This window comes from Mus caroli, unplaced genomic scaffold (genome assembly GCF_978045245.1).
Source record: "Mus caroli unplaced genomic scaffold, Mus_caroli_1 scaffold_9, whole genome shotgun sequence".
Lineage (NCBI taxonomy): Eukaryota > Metazoa > Chordata > Mammalia > Rodentia > Muridae > Mus > Mus caroli.
In genome coordinates this window covers 88,537,335-88,563,499 of record NW_028227264.1, presented here as the reverse complement: position 1 = coordinate 88,563,499, position 26,165 = coordinate 88,537,335, and the positions used below count along the sequence as shown (strand labels likewise).

General features: G+C 41.1%; 1 protein-coding gene across 5 annotated transcripts in view; it reads left to right on the top strand.

Annotated features, from left to right (window-relative positions):
* The window catches only part of Ano4 (anoctamin 4), a 408,979-nt gene that overhangs the window by 220,546 nt on the left and 162,268 nt on the right, over nt 1-26,165 (top strand). For 4 of the 5 annotated variants that reach the window (XM_029482964.2, XM_021174227.3, XM_029482962.2 and 1 more), the window contains 2 exons: nt 5,834-5,970; nt 9,506-9,664. In XM_029482964.2, coding sequence (XP_029338824.1) covers nt 5,834-5,970; nt 9,506-9,664 — 296 coding nt within the window. Of the gene's footprint in view, nt 1-5,833; nt 5,971-9,505; nt 9,665-26,165 lie in introns of those variants that run through there. The other variant, XM_029482966.2, reaches the window with a different exon arrangement.

The window sequence follows — 26,165 nt, the reverse complement described above, 5'->3', positions numbered from 1 at the left end:
AGGAGGGTAGATCTGGGAGGAATTAGGGCGTGGATATGTAAAATACACATAAAATTCCCAAAGAAATATATGTGTATACTATTATTACGTTCTAACAATTAGCTGGTTTTAAAATCTTTGATATGAATATTGAGCATCTCCTATTTGCTAACTCCTATGTTAGTTTGGTTTCTACAGGACAGAAGACAGCACAGACATAAAAGTAGATTTATTACAAACAGACTGGTGTTAGAAATTGAGACATAACCATTTTTCCCGTTTTTTTATATACTAAATTGCTTCTATAAGTGTCTTTTTTTTATGCTCCCTAGTGGTGCTTCAGGGTTGGTGTGCAATGCTTTTAGAATTCGGTGTTTCAGATGTAATAATCTGCAATTTATGACAAAAATAACCTAGTGAACTAGCACTCTGCAGAACAAACGTGGACATCTGGATTACACTGCACCGGCCTCTCACGTCTTCCTCTGTGACCTATAATTTCACCTTGTTTTGTCTCCAACGCAAAGCACTAAGATTAAAGTACTCCTGCCCTGCGTGGCAACATGAGGCTATCCTGATGCATTTGGAAAGTTAAAGAGCAGTGAATCACATTCTTTGATTGTTTTTTACCCCCCCCCCACTTCCTTTTAGACTATTTCTCAAATACATTTACCGTTACATTTTTCTTCATTGCTGCTATAACACTGTCTCCTAATGCCACCCTCTTACCTGGAAGTGTAAATAAAGGCTTTCCACATTACTTCCTCATGCTTGAGCCGCTACCACCTAACACTAAACGCAGGTTCAACAAACACACCGCTCATAACTCATAATTAGTTAATCTGATTGCTATCCTCGCAATACATTTGTGATCTCTTTTCCTTAGAGAATTAAAAATCGCAAATGCCTAAGCAATCCAGATGAATTTCCCTAGAGAAGTGGTTGAAATAATTGTAAATATTTGGCAAGTAGAATCAATAGCTTTGTCATCGCAAATAGGCAGCTTGGTCCACCTGACGAGGGGACCAAGATATCTCTGGACCTCTGATTTCTCTTTTCTGTCCCTGTCCTGGGTTGGGACAGAAAGAAGCAACCATTTAAACTTTCTTTTTGTGGGGCTGGAGAGATGGTTCAAAGGTTAGGAGCACTGGCTGCTCTTTCAGATGTACTGAGTTCAATCCCAGTAACCACACGGTGGCTCAGCACCATCTATAATGAAATCTGACGCCCCCTTCTGGCCTGCAGGCATACTTGCAGACAGAATGCTGTATCGATAATAAGCAAATTAATCTTACATTTTTTTTTTCTTCGTGTGCTGAGTGGGATATTTGGTTCAGACCCTCTAGCTGATGTTTCTCTCAGGCAACTTGAAACCCTTTATTCTTGCTCAGTTGTTTGAATCTCGGATGCTCTGTTTCTAAGCCTTGCTTTTTGAGCTGAGTCCCTGATATCTGTAACAGAGAATCAGCTCCGTGTCTCCCTTGCTCCCCAGATGCACCCGCCCTCGCTCTTCGCTGCTGCTGAGGTCTGTTCACACAGCTCTTCCTCAGTTTGGCTGTGCGTGCTGATTCCTGACTTGGATCACATGTCATTGTTGCACACACACACCCCGCCCCTCTCTTTGTTGATTCCCCAAAGCGTTTTGGCTCTCTCCTGCACTTAATGAGCCTAGTAGCAGATCTCTACTATGTAGATAATTATAAAAATATTTTCTATTTGAGAAAAACATTTAAGGGAGGTGATGAAATCCATTCTTGCATAATTTTATGTGAATAAACATTGTCGCTGTGAAGTTCAGATCATGGATAGAGAAACCTTGCCCCCACTTGGGGTGGACAGTGAGCTCTCTAAGAGAAAGGATGTATGCCCATGAAGTCCATTGCCTCAGCCCCAACCTAGTGAGGTATCTGAGCTTAGCAGGTACTTGAAATACCTGTCAAAAAATAGATTTTAAAAAAGATGGTTAACTTTGTAACTTACGGCTTATTTTTCTCCTAAAGGAGATAATGTAAGTTTCTATATAAGAATATTGATTTTTGTTCCTAAAACCTGCACTGTAGTTAAGACATCAGGAGCAAGAATGCTATACTGTGGAGCCCCCTCTGCCTATCTCTGTCTTTGAAGCATGCACCAGGCACAGTGTTCTATTGATGACATGCTTAGCTGCACATACTCTGATAAGGATATTAATATCTGCTGGAGCTATGTAGCATTTGGCAAGTGATAAAGATGACTAAATTAAGATAGTCCTTACTTTCCAAAAATTGGATTTCTACAGCATACTAACTTGTCTGAGTGCTCCACTGGTGGCATCCCCATGGTGACTTCAAGTCACAAATTTTTGTGAGCATCAACAGAGAGGGTGAGGGGCTTCTTCCTCCCATTCCTCATTAGCTGTCTCCACCAGAGGCAAAGAGTTGGAGCCTTAATGTAGAGTTGGATTTCTCTACCTTAATACTAGAGTAGTCCCCTGTTCTTCATTAGACATTCATTTCAATTCAAGGGGAATGGCAGAGCTTGTCAACCCCTTATCCTATATTCTCAACAGAGATGACCACTGAGAGAGCAGCAGGCAGGAACCACCCACCACTGAGTGTGTCTGTCACAGCATCTCCAGAGAAGGACTCACCCCAGTGTGAATGTGGTTATCCCTTGGTCAGTGACTCAGACTCAACAAGAGGAGGAAAGAGAGCAGCACCTTTCACTGCTTCCTGTCTGTCTCAGCAGTGTGACCAGCCATAAACCTCACACACAGGTTTATGGTGCCACGCCCTTGTGCTCCCCTCCCCATGAGTGGTCATCTAAAACAAGTCTTTCTTCCCCCAAGTTGATTTTTGCCGCATATCTGATTGTAACAGTGAGAGACAAACAAATGCACCGTGCCAATCAATTCCTCGAAGCAATCTTTCCATTTTGTTTGTGCCCACTTTGCCTTTTTGTACTGAGTAAATGCTTGCTTAAATGTCTGAGAGTCTCCAGTGGACAACCTACATTTCTCATCTTTCCGGGGCACTATCCTAGCAACATGCCCATAATCCTATTTAATCTTTCCAGCTACTGTATCAGAAGCCAGAGTCTGAAATTGCCTCCACGTGTCTTTCCTATCATCCAGGTGCGATACTCTTAGCATCTTCTTGGCAGTCCTAGTGTCTTTAGCAACTGTGGCATCTGTTTTAGCTGCACCTTTACTCAGTCTGTTTGTGCTTTTCTAGCTAAACCCTAAGTTTTCCAAATATTTCTACTCTTTCATTTTGCTCCCAATTCTCACTCTCACTGTAAATTCGGCTATAATCAGCAAGTGGTACCTGAAAGGGGAAAAAATGAAAACAAAAGAGAAAAAGTAAATGACTGCTTCTACATATGATGGGGAGAGAAAGCTTATTGCAGATGTGTGAGAAAGCATAGCCAGAGGCAGGAACATCTGGGAGAATCCAGAGGAAAGGGGGAGGGAAAGGGAGAGGGGAGAAAGAAGAGGAACCGGAACAGCAGCCAAGAGGGCCAAAGAGTAGACAAAAGAGGCAGGTAACCAAAATGGTTGAATTATATAACAAAGAGAAGTTTCTATAATTTCCTAACAGGGCAAGCTTAGAGACCAAGCCTTTAAGACACAGGCCTTCAATATCCAAAGAACGGTAAGAAGTCCCTGTGATACTAGCTAGCAAACAGAAGCACAAATTTACCCAGCCACCAAGTGTTTGAAATAGCCAGCAGGTCTCTGACATTGTTAAAATGACATTTTTGTCATTGCTCAAACCTAATTGGTAACTACCTGCTGTTTAAAGCACTGTCTACTTGAAGCTGTGAAGTTATGGCTTGCACATTAAAGTCATGAGTAGGGTCCTAGACTCGATGATATTAGAGGAGGGGTATTCTCATGTCACTAGACTACAGTTCATACCACCCAACAGTCCCCATCACGGCATATGTCTTGAGGATTGACTCTGGGTCAGATTCTCAGTAGAAATAATAGCAGCAGGGTTGGAACTTGAATTCCGATAAGGTAAATTACTAATACATACATAAACATGAGTAAGGAAGCTAATTTCAGACCCCGTGTTCAGTTCTGGGAAAGAAATAAGTAGTGGGAAGGGTGTGCTTTCAAAGTGGGAGCTTCTCTACCCGGGGTGGCCAGACAATCAAGCTCTGAAACGCTGTATATATTTCATGTTCAGAAACCTGAGTTCCTTCAGCTCCTCTCTTTGAGTCTGGCTCCGTGGAAAGACTATGATGTCTTCTTCTCTGTGGGTCTCTGTGGTCTAAATACCAATGGTGATTACATTCATCAGCGCTGGTGTGCTAATTGCCACATGCTTGGTATCTTCAAGTCACACATCTGTGATCCGGACACTCTAGAAGTCAGAACCAGAAATCAAGATGGTGGTACCTGCATTCCTGCTGGAGGCTGCATTGTTAGTGTTTCTGTCTTCTATTGGCCACCTGCTTGCTGTGGTCCATGGTCCTGGCATCTGTCTTTAAAACCAGCAGTAATGCATTTTCCACTTCCTCTCTCTGATTCTGACTGCCGTGAGATTCCATGTAGTCCAGGAAAGATGTTCCCTGTTTACAATCCTTAACATAAACATATCTGGCAGTCTTTATTGATGTAAAGGAACATATTTACAGGGCTGAGAAATGAGGTCAGCCTCATAGGCAGATAATGACTGAGCCTATGTCAGTGAGCGGTGAACGTTATCTTTATCCCTATTTCCTATCCATTTTATTTTACAAGAGCAAAACTTGAAATGACAAATGCATTGCGTAAAGCCACATGCTTGGCTATAGTTTTAGAACCTGGACACTCTGACTACATAGATTATCTCTTTGTCCCTGGGCCCAATTCTGTTCTTTCTTTTTTTTAACTACTTGTTATTTGCACTTATTTAATGTTTCCTTTTTCCATAAAGGCAAAGAGTCACACCACTCTTAGTCACCAAAACATGCCCATCACGCCCAAACACTTGACACACAATGTGAGCTTGTCTAAAACATTTATGAATGAAAGAATGTATATTCAAATCAATGTATATTCATTTTATACAGCAACTTCTGGCAAGTTATAAGCTATTTTAAAAGCATCAAAATAAGAAAAATTTAAAAAAAAAAAGCCCACACACATCACATCAGGCTGTAATTTGAGGTGGTGAAGAAGAGTCCGGGCTGTCTACTCCACCAGTGGCACTCAGCTTTTCTTCACTGTATGCTGCAAGGTGTATTTGAACTTCTTAGTCTCCCCCAAGAAGGATGACATATAGTTCTTTGTATATTCTTGTGTCATTAGCATAAATAGTCTATAGGGGGAGCCTCTGAATGGCTTACTCCTTTCAATTCATCATGAGAGGAACAAGGAAGGCAGGAAACTTAATGGCATGCTGCATTCTTAAATTTACTAGAGAGATTATAAAGGAAGAAATAAAGGTCAGGAAGCCAGGCTAGTGGCACTTTTATGCGCTGCCTTGTCAAACCGTACGGCTCTTAAGTGTGAAAATATAGCACAAAAAAGCACAGCTCACCTTCTAACCTACAGAACGAATCCTCAGTAGTTTTAAATGAAAGGGCCTTTCTCAAAGCAGTTATACAAAGACAATCTGAATAAATCGCCTTTTGTTATTCTGGGAGGCAAATTATGTTTATGACATGAAGGTGTTTTACCTCCATTATCTTGCCTAATGTCACCTGTTGGGTCAGGCAGGTTTTACATCTGACATTTTTTCTCTTAGGAGGGGATGCATGTGTCACTCGGGGTGTTTACTGAAGCAACGTGTGCGAAGGAAACCAGAGGGAGATGCCTCCTCTCACTGTGCTGATGTTCCGTCCAGCTCCGTAGTCCACTTTAACGTATGTGCTTTGCTTCTAGTGGCCAAGGATGTCAATATTCTTTTTGATGAACTTGAGGCTGTCAACAGCCCTTGCAAAGATGACGATTCTCTGCTTCACCCTGGAAATCTGACGAGCACTTCGGAGGACACCAGCAGGCTAGAAGCAGGGGGAGAGGTAAGAGCATGCATGACTTCCTGCGAGCGTCATGCTTCAGGTGGGATCCTGTGCAGAGAGCGAACCAGCAGACGATTCAGAATCAAATCCCATTAAACTGCAGGCTCCTGGGAAGCACAGGCGGGGGTCATAGGTCTGTGTGACTAGGTTCTTCTAGCACATTCTGAGGATCTGAGATGGGCATATGCTCAAAACCGAGAAGTTAAGCATGCACTTGCTGTCTCACATCTAGAGACACTTAACGTGTGCAGAGCAAGATTTCCACAACTTCTCGTCATTTTAAATGCAGTCCAAGTGTCCCTAACTAATAAAAAGACACTTGACAAAGATGAACTTTCTAGTAGAAACCCCTGAGCATACAGACATGCAATGTAAAACATACTGGCTTTTCAGACCATGGTGTTATCCGAGGCCTCTGAATTTGTATTTGCCTCTGTCAATGGGCAGTTTCCTTATGGTTGGACATGTGTCTTTCTGATCATGTACCATTACAGGGAAGAAGCAGTATTCTGTGGGATGTTCACTATTGCTTAGGCTGCCTCTCAATGAGGTTTAAGGTTTCCTTTGAATTCCCATCACACAGAAATGGCATGCACACAGAGTTAAAGTCAGTCATTGATGGCATCTTCCTAATGCTTTTGCTCTTCCAGACAGTTACACAGTGAAAGAATGGCTCCTTTAAGCAGTGGAAAGTAGAATCAAAACTCTTAAAGCTTATAATTATGGTTAACCCGATCAGATTTATGTATCAATAAAAATTCACAATTTACAAGATGCCAATACAATAATTTTAGAGCCAATTGATGATGATAAAAGATTTATCCTAATTATTCTAACTTATGATATCATAACTGTGGCTGGTTAAGGCCATGCTGGTTCACGACCGCTGCTATCTTCCTTCTCTTCTACCTCATATGCTCTCCATCTCTTAGCTCCGCCTCCCTTTCCCTGTCCAATCACAGGCCTGCCCTAATGTGATTGGACAGGCAAAACCCTGCAACATCACAGTCTCTCTTTTCCCTCCCTATTTTTCTTCCTTTAAAAAAAAAAAGATTTATTTATTTATTTATTTATTTATTTATTTATTTATTTATTTATTTATTATGTATGTGAGTACACTGTAGCTGTACAGATGGTTGTGAGCCTTCATGTGGTTGTTGGGAATTGAATTTTTAGGACCTCTACTTGCGCCAGTTGGCACCACTTTGCTCCAATCAACCCCGCTCACTCAGTCCCTGCTTACTCCGGCCCAAAGATTTATTTATTATTACAATAAGTACACTGTAGCTGACTCAAAGCACACCAGAAGAGGGTGTCAGATCTCATTACATGTGGTTGTTGGGTTTTGAACTCAGGACCTTCGAAAGAGCAGTCAGTGCTCTTACCTGCTTAGCCATCTCACCAGGCCCCTATTTTTCATTAAGAACAAAAAGATCCGTTGTTCATCATCTCTACACACTTTGGATGCTGTACAATAGTTTCATGAAGGGACATTGAAAGGAACTCAAATAGCAAGTAATTTATTTCCCTTCCAGAGAAATAGCAGTTTCAGAAAGGCTAGGGCTGTGCTGGAGGTAGAAATGCTCAGTCAGAGCCAGGCTTCTTCCTGGAACTTTTGACAAAAGCCTTGTGGTGGTGGTTGTTGCTGTCATTGTTGTTGTAGGTGTTGTTGTTGTTCTATTGAGTACAGCATCCAAAATTGAACCCAGGGCCCCATGATCCTAAGTAACACCCTGTCACTGAACCATATCCCCAGCTCAATGCCCTGCTTTGAAAGATAGGTGCTGCTATCCCTGTCTGGTAAATATTTGTTAATAGGAGCATCTTCAGGCTGGCTCCCAAGGGTCTTATACAGCTTTTTGAGGGGTGAGGTTGCACACATGGTGCTTGAGAACCGATGTGATACTAGCATGTCATGGAAAGCTCACACGTTTTCCATCTGTATGTTTTTGAAAAGTGATGGGCTCTGTGGTCGAGAGAAGACAGGCTTCCCGTTTCCACTTGGCTGGATTTGCAGACTCAGTTCAGAAATCTCTTAGCCTAAGACACTGGTCTCCACCTTGAGCAGCCCAGACTCAGTGCTCTCCTTTAGGGCTGGCCCTACATTGGTACAGTCTAAGAAGCCTGAGCAAAAAGCCAATTCATTCACCCTCTATTGATTGTTATAAAATAAGGACTATGACTTCCGTAGAAGCTACAAGTTTAATAACAAAAAAACATCTCAAACTATCATGCAATCTATGAATGAGAAAGACACTTTTCAAGTTATATGACTTATCACTATTGCTAACTTTTTACTGCTTTTTTTAATGCAATTGAAAATTAATATTAGAGTGCATGCAAGCAGAAGGATGTGTATTGTTTTGTCTTAAGCACCCTAAATGCTTGTATTTACACATATACCCAAAGATAACAAGGTAAAATATTTTTCTTTTCTCTGTGTATGTGTGTGTGTGTGAGTCTATCTGTCTGTGTCTCTGTCTATCTATCTATCTATCTATCTATCTATCTATCTATCTATCTATCACTACTTATACCTCTATCTCTCTATTTCTATCTTCTTTAGACAGATTCTATGTAGCCCTGGGTAGCCTAGAACTTGCCATGTAGACCAGATTAGCCTTGATAGAGATTTTCGTATCTGTGCATCTCAAGCACTGGGCTTAGGTGTGTGCATTATCGCACCCAGCCTTTAAGATGGTTTTTGTTTGTTTGTTTCTTTGTTTTGTTTTGTTTTGTTTTTAGTGTGGGCGAATCATCTTGAGAAAAACAGAATGAGAATATTACTAAGCACATTGCACTTACCTGTGATGCAGCTTTGACCCTTCTAGGACACCATCCTACCTATGTTGTTCTTTGATTTTTCATTTCCTTACCCTAAAATTTTTACTGCATATAGTGTAGACACAGAAATTCATTTTGTTCACATTTAATAGAAAATTGTGTTGTGAAGTCTTCTTTGGCTTGTTATTTTCCTGTAAAAAAAAATGTTTCAATACAACTCAAGTGTATTTATTCTCACTGTTGCATAATAGTATTTAACAGAGTGTCTATCCAGTACACACTGTATTTATCCATTTATTGTATGTCTCTGAGTGTACTCTCATTTTAAATTTTTCTATTGTTATGAACAATGCAGCATAAATATTTATCTACATCTCCTAGTTGCCTTGCCAAGAATCTCTCCAGGGTTGTATGTTAGGGAAATGTGCAGTTTTACGAGATCAGAGCCGTTATGTTTCCCAGAGTTAGCACCCCAGTTTTCACTTTCGTCAGTAGGCTGTAATGGCTCTCAGATGCCCCCAGATCTTTGTCAACACCTGCTACTTTCAGATGTCTTATGGTTTGCCCTTTTTATATAATGCATCTTCAACTTTTATTGTTCCTTGTTTTCACGTTTCATTTTATGAGCTTGAGCTTCTGACTCGTGTTCATGTTTGAACTAAATTTCATTCCGTTTCAGTTCTTTAGCCTTACTTACCTGAAGCTCAGGCTCACGAACGGCTTGAACCGGTCTCTTTCTCTTTGTACGCAGACAGTGCGAGAACGAAACAAATCCAATGGACTTTACTTTAGAGACGGAAAATGTCGAATTGACTACATTCTTGTGTACAGAAAATCCAACCCTCAGACTGAAAAGAGAGAAGTGTTCGAAAGAAATATTAGAGCAGAAGGATTACAAATGGAGAAAGAGGTAAACAGTTTTTTTGTATGGGACTGCACACACACATGCACACACACACATGCACACACACACATGCACACACACACACATGCACACACACACACATGCACACACACACACACATGCACACACACATGCACACACACATGCACACACACACATGCACACACACATGCACACACACACATGCACACACACACATGCACACACACACATGCACACACACATGCACACACACACATGCACACACACATGCACACACACACACATGCACACACACATGCACATACACACATGCACACACACATGCACACACACATGCACACACACATGCACACACACACATGCACACACACACATGCACACACACATGCACACACACAAACACACATGTGCATAAACATGCATAAACATTAATAATCAAAATTCTAAATGAGCCTTTAGCATGATAACAGAACAATTTAATTACTTTCCCCATTTTCAGTGTTCAGGGGATGTTACAACTATTGGAATTTTGGAGCACAATGTGCCATTTAGAGTATTTACGTATCAAATGACTTCATGACGAAGTATTCTATTCCGGTCAACTGCATTGTTTTAAGCTCTCGTTAGTTATCTGACATCCCACGCCATCACTGTTCTGTGTATATAACAGAGTGCTCACATGTGGTAAAGAAAACTTTGAATGAAATGGAGGCCATGGTCACATGGCCAGAACCATAATGAACATGGGCATCCTTGCACACAAAAAGGGATTGGTTGTTTGGGGGAGGGATAAAAACCACTCAGCTAGAAATTCTTAAAATGATTCTAGTTTTTAAAAAGCAATCAGATTATTTCTTACAGGATTCCCAAATCAACTGTTAGCTTCCTTCAACCCCCCCATCCCTACCCCATTTTCCCTGCACGGAGAGTTTTGCAGAAGAACTAAATAAACAGGAGGCTCTGCCAAGACTCTCGTAATAATCCCCAGGAGGCTTATTGTGCATTCAGCACTGTGTGTATATGTGTCCCTGTTAGCTGAGTTATGTAACTCTTAGATTCCCCTACACATTGTGTGAAGCTCCTGTGATCAATAAGAAAAACATCCTGACAAATTGGAATGTCTACTCTGCCGCTCAAGGCTGAGGGATAGATCATTGAAGTCAGACAGCCAGGTTTTCATTGCTTTGGGGCATCAAATGGTTAAGGCATTTTACACCCACACTGGTTATGTTCATCTTGGGAGAGGGCAGATGAATGGGACTTTCCCAGGCCTGGGAGGCTGACCTCATCCCTTGAACACTTTCCATAAGGAAGCAGCATTTTTTCTGGAACTGACTTCATCCCTTGAACATTTTCTGTAAGGAAGCAGCATTTTTTCTGGAACATCTCCAGAAAGAAATTGGGGAAATGGTGAGATGCCTAGGGAGAATCGGTTCCTATCCCAGGAGAGTGGAGCCAGTTTTCTCAAAAGGCTTCAGGTGGCGTTTTCCCCTGGCACAGCAAACTGAATTAAATGTCGCCTTTTCAGTGTCTTTGTGGGGTTCCCGAAAAGCTGCCCAACTGGTCATAGCACATGATATTTGTTCTTAAAAGCCACTGCTTTGTCTCAAAGCCTTATTTCTAGGTAGCAGGATTTTTATATGGAAAAAAAGAAAGAAAGAAAGAATATAACATCCACATAGTCTGAAATAATGAAAGGTCCTTCTGACTTTGTTTAAAAAAAAAAAACTGATGCCTATCAAAAGAGAGAGCTCCGTGCAATTAATGAAAGATTGGTATTTTAAGCTTCATAACTCGTCTTACCATTCCTGGGGCTTCCTCTGCATAGCTCATTCCAAAATCATTTCATGAGTTATTCATTTGGACGCAAAAGGCCTAATCCTTTTCCAGATAATAAGTAGTGCTAAGCTGCACCCTAGTCGTCCATGTGTCTCCAGCATCTGCACTGTGGTATTCAGCTACTAGGAGTGGATCCTGCAGCTGAGGTTTGCTCAGCCTGCGCAGTTGTGGCATGCTGTGATGTGTGTTCATGGCATGCCAGGTGGATTGCCTGTGTGGTTTGGTGATAGACTAGTTAATTTTGTTTGTTACAATTTTTAAATATGTTCACAGCTAGATATTCATTTTGGTGTTTATCAGGGGGGGGGAAGGTAGAAAAATTATTACCATTTAACAAAACGTAAAAATAAAATTGCCTAAACATTTTTCTCATTGTCTATTTTTCTGCCCTGGATTGTAGCTTCCCTACTGGTAATTTTCCTTGCAATCCTTTATGTACTGCCAGCAGATAGACAGGCCTCTTTGGGGAACCATCATTTCCCTAGCAGCATCCAGCTTCCAGTCTTGCCCTAACTCCCACAGTCTTCACACGTGGTACCCGTCTCTAATGCAGCATCTCTGCTCTCTCTGCATCCCCGTGTCCTCAGCCAGCTCAGAGAGAAAAGAGGTGTTTGCAGGTTGTCTTGCTTAGAGGGCACTGGGAAGTCATAATTAAAGTCAAATGTCCCTCAGTTCCATATGTATTTTGGTTGTGTTGCTAGACTTGGAAGTCATTAGAAGCATTCTAGAAATCAAGTGCTTTATCAACAAATGTAGCAGGGAGACCTTTTATTTTTTTCTTTTTGTTTTTCCTCCTTCCCTTTCTCCCTCTTGCTCCAGGCCTCTCTCATTCACTCTGTCCCATAGATTTGAGAGACAACCGTTTTAACAGCAATTTTGGCTTCCAGGAGTTACTTCAGCACATTATTAAGACACAAAGCAAAGAATGAAAAAGTGAATCCATGCACATCGGAAATGATTGACACTTAGTGCAACTTATGAACGATTAGTATCCTTAGGATCTGTGTCCCATAATATCCAACATTATGAAAAGACCATTTCAGAATGAGGTTTGGGTTTCCAAATGGATAAAGACAGCCTCTGTAGTTCAGCTTAACATAAGAAACATGATCTCCTTTAAACATTGGATGTCTAGGGCTTGCTGTGCAAACCTGAAGGCCTGAGTTCAGATCCCCAGCAGTCATGTAAAAAGCTGGCCATGTCTGTGTGTCTGTTACCCCAGTGCTGTTGGGGGAGGGAGCAGAGACAGGCATAGCCCCACAACTTTCTGGCCAGCTAATCTAGCCAATCACTAAGTGGTAAGCTAGAAGCTCAGTAAGAGACCCTGTCTCAAAAAATAGGTGGAGAGTGACAGAGGGGACACCAACATTGACCATGTCCATGTGCATAAACATATACACACATCAAGCAAGTGAAAACCTTTCAATCTTGATGCATGTGAGGACATCAGATAAAAATTTAATATTTAAACCTTTGTCAAAGTCTAACTAGCAAGTGTTTAACACCCTGGGTCTTTAATGTTCAGTAACTACAATCTCACATTAACCCAGAGAAAGCAATTTATGGCAACATTGTGAAAGAAAGAGTAAGCTCAAGTTAATTTGATTTTTGCATCTTAAAATCATGCTTATTTTATTAATTTATATTTTTCATATCTAATTCTGTTTCTTATTGATTCTTTGCTGTATATTTTTGAACTGTCACTTACAAGGACATATCTTTTCCTTAAAATTATTACTTAACTTGTGGATACCTTGAAACCCTTAGAATGTGTTAGGAACTGTTGTATTCATTCATGGAACAGTCTCCTCTCCTGGCCCTATCAGTCATGTGGGACATGAGAGAAGGCCCCTATTATTAAACCATGATACAATAATTCTAATTGTGTAAATCAAGGCATCTGAATGAGATTCATTCATTCAATAAACACTGTTGTACACTCACCCGTGACAGGCCCTGCTTTGAGCCCTAGCAATTCAGCAGGGAATAAATACAAGAGTCCTTGCTTGTAGAAGAATCAAACCAACCACAAATAATCTAAGAAGTGAAATACCTGTAAGAGAAGAAAGGGATGTGTTGAAAGGAGCTTGGTATTTTCTAGAAGTTGGTAAAGGCAGGGCCTCTCTTCCAGACAAACAGAACAGTAAGGGCAAAGGCCTTGAAACAGAAACACGACTGGAAAATTGAGGAAAGTGTGAGGGGTTAACTGGAGTTAAAAGAACAGTGCAATAGATGGTTGGTTATTTTGCCAGCAAAAGGACCTGGAAGCCTGGTGGTGCTGGAGCTTAGCAGCGGGGGGTGGGGGGAGGAGGCTAGCTTTTTTTTTTTTTTTTTTTTGAGAGGCTAGCTTTTATCTGGGTGACCATGGAAGCCATAAAAAAACAGTTCAGCAGGAGAGTGTGGAGATCTGTTTTCTGTTCCTTGAACTCACCCTGGCTCCCTGCTTGGATGAGAACAGGTTGGGGAAAGGGTTGCATGATGGTGAATCTAGACTTGTTTTAAATATCTAAGAAGGAGATGGTTGCTTGACAAGTGCTTACCTTACCAGAGAGTATAATGATCAGGCTCAAAAGCAGAGTTGTTCAACATGCAGATAGGTTGAATAAACAGTTTGGGAAAAGTCAGCAGGCCACAGTAGCATACATCTTTAATGCCAGCAATTGGGAGGAAGAGGCAAGTGGATCTTTGTGAGTTCAAGGTCAGTCTGGCCTGGCCTGGACTACATAATGAGTTCTGCACTATCTATCTATCTATCTATCTATCTATCTATCTATCTATCTATCTATCTATCTATCTATCTATCTTTGGACATCAGATGTCTAGAAACACATCTCTCTATATAGAGAAAGATAGGTAAAGGGGAGGAAGAGAGAGAGAGAGAGAGAGAGAGAGAGAGAGAGAGAGAGAGAGAGAGAGCGTGCATCTTATGCTACATCATTTATCTGAGAAACCAAAATAAGGGAGTTTCCATTTACAGAGATGTGGGAAATAGTAGATCTCTTTGTACACTTCTTAAGTCTAGCATTCCAGTAGAGACATCAGATAAGAGAGCCTGGAATTTGAGAAGAGGTCCAGGCTAGAGGTATATACTTGGAAAAGATTGCATAAAAAAATGTCTACAAAAGAAGAGGCCCAAAGGTGGAGCACAGAACACGCCCACGTTTCAAATGTCAAGGATAAAAGTGAGCCAAGAGCAAGAACACAGAAAGAAAAAACACTCAGGAACTGTGTTACAGGGGTAAAAATATTTCAGAAGGGAGGTAGCCATAGACCATGCTGCTCCTAATGGAGTAAAGATTAGATGAGGGCTAGAGAGATGGCTCAGTGGTTAAGAACACCAATTGCTCTTCCAGAGGTCTTAACAATTGGGTAACTCATGAAAACCTTTGCTACACGTAAAGAAAGCAGGAGCAATAGAGATGGGCATTGATTCTGTTTTAGTCTGCTTTTTTCCTCTTCTAAATTTAGGATACTACACTTTAGAGTGAAGTGGCTTGTATAATTTCTTGAAGAGCAGAGACTATCTATCTTTCTGGGTTTTGTATCTTAGAGACTTACTCCAGTCCTTAGCTATGGAAGTTTAAATTTTCTACAAAAGATTGTGAGTAGCTAAATTCTGTGTTTGTTTGTTTGTATGTTTGTTTTAGATTTGCTTATTTTTCATTTTATGTGTGTGAATGTCTTGCTTGCATGTATTTATGTGCACCACATTTTTTACCTAGCACTGGTAAAGGTCAGAAAAAATCATCCCTTGCAACTGGAGTTACAGACAGTTGTGAGCCGCCATGTAGGTGCTGGGAATTGAACCCTGGTCCTCTACAAGAGCAACACATATTCTAAACAACTGAGCCATCTTTCCAACACAGTGGACAGCTAAATTCTATGGCTGTGTTGAAGTAACAAGAGTCATTTGGTCCTAGGGTTTCTAAATATTAGAAACGTTTGGGGATCTATAGTTCTTTGTGGTGGGTCTTATACACTGTAGGGTGTTTAGCAGCAACTGTGGTCTCTCCATTGCTTGTGCTAGTAACACCTATTCTAAATCTCTAAGCATTTTTACTTGTTTGTCCCAGCAAGAATGGACAGAGGTAGCAAGGGCTGAATTTGGCTAAGAATTGCCAAGTTAAACACCTGATCCAATATTTTGTGGTTTGTTGTGTCTATGAGGTATTGAGAGAAATTAAAGGTGGATGAAACCATTCTGTGGTTTCATCCAGGGGACTAACTGGTTTAAGCAGTGGAACAGAAGACTATTGAATCAGAAGAAAAGCTTATTTATTTGAAGAAAGGCATAGGATAGAAGTTGGGAATGGCCTCTCAAGCCTGACAACTGAGATTTAGATCTTTCCTCTGTATCACTTGCTAAGTAAACAACTGGGTAAGGTTTTTAGCCTCTCTATGCCTCCATTTCTTTCTTTATTAACTGGCATATGATCCCTATTTCATGAAACTCTTATGAAGATAAAGTGAATTTTGAGTTCTATGCTCTTGTTAGGAGAATCTGACACACATTAAGTGCTTAATGATAGCCCATGATGTCATTATTAATAAGGGAATGGTGTATTGACTGGTCAAACATGTGAGAATTTTCAGGTATTCACCCTTATCCCTGTCTCTTCTTGGACTGAGGTCCCTAACCTGTGTCTAGGGAAAATAGAAGCAGTGTCTAAGAAGAGAAGAGATTTGTTAAGTGGCCGCTCTCTATCAGAACTCAGTCTCCTTACTACTGTCCACCATTATCCTAGAGAAAGAACATTGGTCATACTTCCAGCTTCTTCGGGCTGTTTCATCAAACGGGTAATGTGGGGAGAGGTGTTTTTTTTCTGCCCCCTCTTTTTTAACTCTGATTTCCAGTTCAACTTCTGAATTCAATCTGAAGCTCTAAGGGCCTTAACTGCTTTTGTTTCTTTTGGAAGAGAAAGTTGAATCAAAACATTTCTGTTGCCAGGTCAAGATGACCAGTACAAAGCTACCTTGGACTAATTTGATCAAAACATTATCTTAAATCAATACATAATTTCATATGACTCATTTGAGTTCTTCCAACACACACCAAAAAAAAAAAAAAAAAAAAAAAGCACAACTCAGTGGAAAATAGTATTCGTTCTCCAAGTCACAGCAGAGGACCTGAAAATGTATTGTGGACTATTATTACTTGCCACAAGAAGAAACATAATCTGAAAGATCCCTCAGAGTTCGAAACTGGACTGTTTTGGGATGAGGCATATTTTGTGTTGTTGTCACTGGGCACCACTGGAGCATCATATTGCTGCAGCCAAAAGACAGTAAAGCCCTTCCTTCATGGTATGATTGTGTTCCTCATTTTAATTACATTTTAGTAACCTAGCTGCCAAGAATGATATGAAATATACATATTGAATTGGCACCAACTATTTATGAATAAATGGAGCTACGGAAAAGCTTTGAAGCAGTCTGGACAACTGTCAATCCATGTGAATCCTCCTGCTTATCATTCTTACAAAAGTAGAAAATTTAAATATGAATGTCATTAGCTAAGCCTGTGAAGACTTATTTTTGAACATAAGTCTTCCAAGTAACCCTGGGGCAAGGGGCAAGGCTTAACTCAAGAGTAGACAATGGCATCTGATGATGATGGCTTTGAGAGGAATCATTCATTCATTCATTCATTCAATACCTTTCATATGCTCACTACTGTTGAGGAGAGTGAAACATAAAGTAAGTCCATGTGTCCAGGTATGGTGGAGCTATAGAGAAACATGCAGAATTAGGAGGAACTAATGTTTCATTTGTGAGTTTAAGACAGGTCTTTATGATAATGGGGGAACTGAGTACAGAGAGGATGAGCTTCACATTCATAATCCTGGCTCTCAGAGGCGGCTAGTAAGGTTGCCCCATATACAATATTTCCCTGACATCTAAATGTAGGAAGAATCAGTAGCTCTAAGTGGAGGAAGAGACTAAGGAGCTGGATTTGGCTGGAATCTAGGAGACTAGGAGAACTCTTACAGGACACAGAGCGAGAAACAAATTAAGTTCACGAGCACTGTCGGGACCTTTGGAGAGGGTGCACCTGGTTGCAGTTCCTCCCTAACCTGCCCTTTGCTGTAATACAGCTTAACTTCCAGTATGGAATTATTGGAATTATTCCACCTGTCCATGTTCCCCAAGTTTTTCTTCCTGAAATTCTCCCCTGGTGCCTCTCACGGTTGAAAATGTCTGGGAACGTTGGCCATTCTGTCTTCTGGTAATGAAGTGTTCGGTGTAGGTTCAGTGACTTTGGTGAAAAGAGACCAGGGCTAGGGAGACCACATCCAGTTCCTATGGCCTGGAAGATGGCCACAGGGAGTCTCATGCCACTTCTGAACGGAGGCTCTGACACATGGCAGGAGGTTCCTGGACACCTACTAGAGCTGCATTGACCCTCACATTTGCCCTTACAACTGAATCCCTCCGGGTGTGGAGGAATAACTTCCCTTTTCCAGCTCCCACATCCCACCTGAGTGCTCCTCATTGTAGACTCTAACTCTAACCAAGAGCACCATGGAGAAGGAGCTCCATAGACACATGACCCCAATGTCTCATTAACAAAGCTGACGAGAGGCAGCTGGGAGTGGCAGGAGGCACAGCAGTGACCTGTTAGAATGGTGGGTCGAGTCTCAACAGCACACTAGGCCAAGATAGTACCATATGGAAGAGGTTTTACTGGGAGGGAGAGACAAGGTGGCTGCAGAAAGAGAAGAGGGGGAGAAGAGAGCAAGAGAGGGGCGTTCTCCTTATTTATATGGAAAATGATGTAATGTAATGCAGGTAAAGGTGGGAGGTGAGCCAAGTGGATTCTGGGAATATAATGCCTGTTGTCTTGGCAACAGATCTGCAGGTCGTGCTGTCGCCTGTGTGATGTCCTAGGTTTGAGAGGTCCTGATGCCAATAGTCAGGATGACTGCAAACAACATTGAGAAGCCATAAGCTCTCCGTCTAACAGAATAGAGGAGGTGTCCCTTCACTTAAGGCTATATGGCCCTGTTCTCTGTTACACAGAAAAAGATTTCACACTTATCACTCTAGCACTTGCCTTTGCAATGACTATGGCAGATCTCTTTCTGGGTCTCTGCCTAGGCACACTGGGTAAGTTGCCGGCAGAGTTCTTGCTGACACTCACACTTTTGTTCTGATGTTCTGAGTTAATTGTCTCTGTTTACAGCAGAGCTGAATTCCCTCAGCCACATCCTTTAACTTGGGAGTCAGAAGTCTGTATAAGAAAACACTCCAAGTTGACATTCACTGGGAAGGGAAAGGACAGATAAGGTGAAAGTTCTTTACCTCAGAGAATGAAAGAAAGTTTCTTTCCTTCCTTCTGCCCCTACAGTATAAGAGTATTCGTCCTTTATGAATGCATGTTGCAAACCTGTTGGATCCCAGGCCCTCTGCCAGGCACTCAAGACTCAAAAAGGAATAAATGGCCCAGTTATCTATTATCGCACAATAAGCAACTCCAGTGTTTGTTGATCAAAACAACAGGCATTCGCTTTGCTCTCAGATCTACAGTTGGGCAGGGATGCTCAGTGACAGATTCTCTTGGCTCCACCAGACATCACTGCAATCAGCCCCACTGGGTCTTAGAATGGCCCCTGTCCAGGCACTAATGTCAGCTGGGCTCTCAGCCGGGGCTGTGGACTGCACACATTGCTTTCTTTCCGTGTGTGTTTCATGACTGACTGCCTTGTCACATGACCGCCGAAGCCCCAAGGTTGATGTTCATTTCTGCAGCATATCACTACAGCAGTCTCTTTAACTGTGTTGTACTGGTAGAGGCAGAATCCAAAATTAAAGACATAGATTCCATCTCTTGATGGAGTGCACAGGAAGATTCTGGACAAGGGGTTTGACACTGCAAACCCTTGCTGGAAAGTGCAGCCTGCGCCGTAAGATCACAGAGTTTAGCTACAACAAAGAAACGAAGCATAACATAGTCTGGAGAGGGTTTGGGGGCTGGAGAGGTAGCTCAGTGGTTAAGAGCACTGACTACTCTTCCAGAGGTCCTGAGTTCAATTCCCAGCAACCACATGGTGGCTCATCTGTAATGGGATCTAGTGTCCTCTTCTGGTGTGTCTGAAGACAGGTATAGTGTACATATACACATAAAATAAATAATTCTTTGAAGAAAAAGAATTTAGCTTGGTTTTTTTGTTCTGAAAACACTAGGGTTATAAGGTGTCTCAGAAGCTAAAAGAATATGCTTTGGGTCTTAAATGAAGAATAGCCACTACCTGGGCTTGGCATTCCAGAGGGGAAACACGTGAGATGTACAATTAGCTTGAGATTTCAGCACCCTGGCTGTGGGAGTTCATTTCTCGTCCTAGTGGGACTGTGAATCCCAGGAAACCTACATAGGTTTCCCACAGTCCCTGTATCATTCCTTCATATTGACTTACACATCATTTATGGGCACAGAACATTTCCCTGTCAATATAATGCATGTCAGATATATTGTTAAGCTAAGCTTTGGGGAGCAGGCTGGCCAGATATGTGATTTTAGTCGCTTGTCTCCTCTAAGTGAATGTCCCTTAGATTCTTCATAAGTGAAGCCCACTTCATTTACTGCAATTTAAACAAATAGTCATCTCAAAGCATTCTTTCAGGCTAAGAGTTTGATGAAACCACTGATGCAGGAATTCTGAACCTGATGGTCTCCAGGGACTATGATGTTTATCGCTCAGTGGAGTCCTGTGCTTTCCAGTTCCGTTTTCCATTCTCATTTTTTCCCAGACATGTTAAAATTAAAAAGAGTTTCATAGATGGCCAGCATCCAGCAGATGAAAGAAGGAAACCATGCCGCCTATGATTTCCTGACCTTAGCAGGCCAGCGGGCAGAAAAGGAAGGAAATTATACGTGGTGAGACCCAGAGCCCATTAGTGTTTCAGAAACGCATTAGGGTTGCCCCTGAGGGTCCCTCCCCCTTGGTCTGAAAGCTCCTGGGTGCAGCTAGGATATTATTTCGGATTGTATAGCAGTAAATCACTCCAGCACTCACTCTGGGCTGCCTAGCTTCAGTTTCTCAGCCTCTAATCAGTGCCCGTGGGTCTTCTGAAATCTACTTCTTCATTCAGTGACTCACAGACAACACTGTAGATCTAAAAGGATATAAATTGTTGGCAGCATCCCCCTTGCCCAAAGGTTTTCCCTATCCTAACTTCCCCATACAAACTCCACTTGAATGAAAAGCTTCCAGTCTTGTCTTGCTTTCATGGTGATGATGTGTTTAGTTGATAAATCAAATCAGATAAATCTGCAGGTAGGTACTGAATGCTAGTTTGTGCTTTCTTCTTCTTCTTCTTCTTCTTCTTCTTCTTCTTCTTCTTCTTCTTCTTCTTCTTCTTCTTCTTCTTCTTCTTCTTCTTCTTCTTCCTCTTCCTCCTCCTCCCCCTCCCCCTCCTCCTCCTCTTCTTCTTCTTCTTCTTCTTCTTCTTCTTTTTTTTTGATTTTTAATATTTTTATTACATATTTTCCTCAATTACATTTCCAATGCTATCCCAAAAGTCCCCCATAGCGCCCCCCAGTTCCCTACCCACCCATTCCCATTCTTTTGGCCCTGGCAATCCCCTATATTGGGGCATATAAAGTTTGCAAGTCCAATGGGCCTCTCTTTCCATTGATGGCCGACTAGGCCATCTTTCGATACATATGCAGCTAGAGACAAGAGCTCCGGGGTTCTGGTTAGTACATCATGTTGTTCCAACAATAGGGTTGCAGATCCCTTTAGCTCCTTGGGTACTTTCTCTAGCTTCTCCATTGGGAGCCCTGTGATACATCCAATAGCTGACTGTGAACATCCACTCCTGTGTTTGCTAGGCCCCGGCATCGTCTCACAAGAGACAGCTATATTTGGGTCCTTTCAGCAAAATCTTGCTAGTGTATGCAATGGTGTCAGCGTTTAGAAGCTGCTTATGGGATGGATCCCTGGATACGGCAGTCTCTAAATGGTCCATCCTTTCATCACAGCTACGAACTTTGTCTCTGTAACTCCTTCCCTGGGTGTTTTGTTCCCAATTCTAAGAAGGGGCACAGTGTCCACACTTTGGTCTTCATTCTTCTTGAGTTTCATGCGTTTATCAAATTGTATCTTATATCTTGGGTATCCTAAGTTTTGGGCTAATATCCACTTATCAGTGAATACATATTGTGTGAGTTCTTTTGTGATTGTGTTATTTCACTCAAGATGATGCTCTCCAGGTCCATCCATTTGGCTAGGAATTTCATAAATTCATTCTTTTTAATAGCTGAGTAGTACTCCATTGTGTAAATGTACCATAATTTCTGTATCCATTCCTCTGTTGAGGGACATCTGGGTTCTTTCCAGCTTCTGGCTATTATAAATAGGGCTGCTATGAACATAGTGGAGCATGTGTCCTTTTTACCAGTTGGGACATCTTCTGGATATATGCCCAGGAGAGGTATTGCTGGATCCTCCGGTAGTACTATGTCCAATTTTCTGAGGAACCACCAGACTGATTTCCAGAGTGGTTGTACAAGCTTGCAATCCCACCAACAATGGAGGAGTGTTCCTCTTTCTCCACATCCTCGCCAGCATCTGCTGTCACCTGAATTTTTGATCTTAGCCATTCTGACTGGTGTGAGGTGGAATCTCAGGGTTGTTTTGATTTGCATTTCCCTGATGATTAAGGATGTTGAACATTTTTTCAGGTGTTTCTCTGCCATTCGGTATTCCTCAGGTGAGAATTCTTTGTTCAGTTCTGAGCCCCATTTTTTAATGGGGTTATTTGACTTTCTGGAGTCCACCTTCTTGAGTTCTTTATATATATTGGATATTAGTCCCTTATCTGATTTAGGATAGGTGAAGATCCTTTCCCAATCTGTTGGTGGTTTTTTTGTCTTATTGATGGTGTCTTTAGTCTTGCAGAAGCTTTGTAGTTTCATGAGGTCCCACTTGTCAATTCTCGATCTTACAGCACAAGCCATTACTGTTCTATTCAGGAATTTTTCCCCTGTGCCCATATCTTCAAGGCTTTTCCCCACTTTCTCCTCTATAAGTTTCAGTGTCTCTGGTTTTATGTGAAGTTCCTTGATCCACTTAGACTTGATCTTAGTACAAGGAGATAGGAATGGATCGATTCGCATTCTTCTACATGTTAACTACCAGTTGTGCCAGCACCATTTGTTGAAAATGCTGTCTTTCTTCCACTGGATGTTTTTAGCTCCCTTGTCGAAGATCAAGTGACCATAGGTGTGTGGGTTCATTTCTGGGTCTTCAATTCTATTCCATTGGTCTATTTGTCTGTCACTATACCAGTACCATGCAGTTTTTATCACAATTGCTCTGTAGTAGAGCTTTAGGTCTGGCATGGTGATTCCACCAGAGGTTCTTTTATCCTTGAGAAGAGTTTTTGCTATCCTAGGTTTTTTGTTATTCCAGATGAATTTGCAGATTGCACTTACTAATTCATTGAAGAATTGATTTGGAATTTTGATGGGGATTGCATTGAATCTGTAGATTGCTTTTGGCAAGATAGCCATTTTTACAATGTTGATCCTGCCAATCCATGAGCATGGGAGATCTTTCCATCTTCTGAGATCTTCTATGATTTCTTTCTTAAGAGACTTGAAGTTTTTATTATACAGATCTTTTTATACAGATCTTTCACTTATTTGTGACTATTGAGAAGGGTGTTGTTTCCCTAATTTCTTTCTCAGCCTGTTCATTCTTTGTGTATAGAAAGGCCATTATACAGATCTTTCACTTATTTGTGACTATTGAGAAGGGTGTTGTTTCCCTAATTTCTTTCTCAGCCTGTTCATTCTTTGTGTATAGAAAGGCCATTGATTTGTTTGAGTTAATTTTATATCCAGCTACTTCACCGAAGCTGTTTATCAGGCTTAGGAGTTCTCTGGTGGAATTTTTAGGGTCACTTATATATACTATCATATCATCTGCAAAAAGTGATATTTTGACTTCATCTTTTCCAATTTGTATCCCTTTGATCTCCTTTTGTTGTCGAATTGCTCTGGCTAGGACTTCAAGTACAATGTTGAATAGGTATGGAGAAAGTGGACAGCCTTGTCTAGTCCCTGATTTTAGAGGGATTGCTTCAAGCTTCTCACCATTTACTTTGATGTTGGCTACTGGTTTGCTGTAGATTGCTTTTATCATGTTTAGGTATGGGCCTTGAATTCCTGATCTTTCCAAAACTTTTATCATGAATGGGTGTTGGATCTTGTCAAATGCTTTTTCCGCATCTAACGAGATGACCATGTGGTTTTTGTCTTTGAGTTTGTTTATATACTGGATTACGTTGATGGATTTCCGTATATTGAACCATCCCTGCATCCCTGGGATGAAACCTACTTGGTCAGAATGGATGATTGTTTTGATGTGTTCTTGGATTCGGTTAGCAAGAACTTTATTGAGGATTTTTGCATCAATATTCATAAGGGATATTGGTCTGAAGTTTTCTATCTTTGTTGGGTCTTTTTGTGGTTTAGGTATCAGAGTAATTGTGGCTTCATAGAATGAGTTGGGTAGAGTACCTTCTGTTTCTATTTTGTGGAATAGTTTGTGAAGAACTGGGATTAGATCTTCTTTGAAGGTCTGATAGAACTCTGCACTGAATCCATCTGGTCCTGGGCTTTTTTTGGTTGGGAGACTATTAATGACTGCTTCTATTTCTTTGGGGGATATAGGGCTGTTTAGATCATTAACCTGATCTTGATTCAACTTTGGTACCTGGTATCTGTCTAGGAACTTCTCCATTTCATCCAGGTTCTCCAGTTTTGTTGAGTATAGCCTTTGGTAGAAGGATCTGATGGTGTTTTGGATGTCTTCAGGATCTGTTGTTATGTCTCCTTTTTCATTTCTGATTTTGTTAATTAGGATGCTTTCCCTGTGCCCTCTAGTGAGTCTGGCTAAGGGTTTATCTATCTTGTTGATTTTCTCAAAGAACCAGCTCCTTGATTGGTTGATTCTTTGAATAGTTTTTCTTGTTTCCACTTGGTTGATTTCGCCCCTGAGTTTGATTATTTCCTGCCGTCTACTCCTCTTGGGTGAATTTGCTTCCTTTTGTTCTAGTGCTTTTAGGTGTGTTGTCAAGCTGCTAATGTGTGCTCTCTCTAGTTTCCTTTTGGAGGCACTCAGAGCTATGAGTTTTCCTCTTAGAAATGCTTTCATTGCGTCCCATAAGTTTGGGTATGTTGTGGCTTCATTTTCATTGAACTCTAAAAAGTCCTTAATTTCTTTCTTTATTCCTTCCTTGACCAAGGTATCATTGAGAAGAGTGTTGTTCAGTTTCCACGTGAAGGTTGGCTTTCTATTATTTATTTTGTTATTGAAGATCAGCCTTAGTCCATGGTGATCTGATAGGATGCATGGGGCAATTTCAATATTTTTGTATCTGTTGAGGCCTGTTTTGTGACCAATTATGTGGTCAATTTTGGAGAAGGTACCATGAGGTGCTGAGAAGAAGGTATATCCTTTTGTTTTAGGATAGAATGTTCTGTAGATATCTGCCAGATCCATTTGATTCATAATTTCTCTTAGTTTCTCTGTGTCCCTGTTTAGTTTCTGTTTCCATGATCTGTCCATTGGTGAAAGTGGTGTGTTGAAGTCTCCCACTATTATTGTATGAGGTGCAATGTGTGCTTTGAGATTTAATAAAGTTTCTTTAATGAATGTGGCTGCCTTTGTATTTGGAGCATAGATATTCAGGATTGATAGTTCCTCTTGGAGGATTTTACCTTTGATGAGTATGAAGTGTCCCTCCCTGTCTTTTTTAATGACTTTGGGTTGGAAGTCAATCTTATCAGATATTAGAATGGCTACTCCAGCTTGTTTCTTCATGCCATTTGCTTGGAAAATTGTTTTCCAGCCTTTCATTCTGAGGTAGTGTCTATCCTTTTCTCTGAGATGAGTTTCCTGTAAGCAGCAAAATGTTGGGTCTTGTTTGTGTAGCCAGTTTGTTAGTCTATGTCTTTTTATCGGGGAGTTGAGTCCATTGATATTAAGAGATATTAAGGAAAAGTAATTGTTGTTTCCTGTTATTTTTGTTGTTAATGTTGGCATTCTGTTCTTGTGGCTGTCTTCTTTTAGGTTTGTTGAGGGATTACCTTCTTGTTGTTTCTAGGGCGTGGTTCCTGTCCTTGTATTGGTTTTTTTCTGTTATTATCCTTTGAAGGGCTGGATTCGTGGAGAGATAATGTGTGAATTTGGTTTTGTCGTGGAATACTTTGGTTTCTCCATCTATGTTAATTGAGAGTTTGGCTGGGTATAGTAGCCTGGGCTGGAATTTGTGTTCTTTTAGTGTCTGTATAACATCCGTCCAGGATCTTCTGGCTTTCATAGTCTCTGGTGAAAAATCTGGTGTAATTCTGATAGGCTTGCCTTTATATGTTACTTGGCCTTTTTCTCTTACTGCTTTTAGTATTCTATCTTTATTTAGAGCATTTGTTGTTCTGATTATTATGTGTCGGGAGGTATTTCTTTTCTGGTCCAGTCTATTTGGAGTTCTGTAGGCTTCTTGTATGTTCATGGGCATCTCTTTCTTTAGATTTGGGAAGTTTTCTTCTATAATTTTGTTGAAGATGTTTGCTGGTCCTTTGAGTTGAAAATCTTCATTCTCATCCACTCCTATTATCCATAGGTTTGGTCTTCTCATTGTGTCCTGTATTTCTTGGATGTTTTGAGTTAGGATCTTT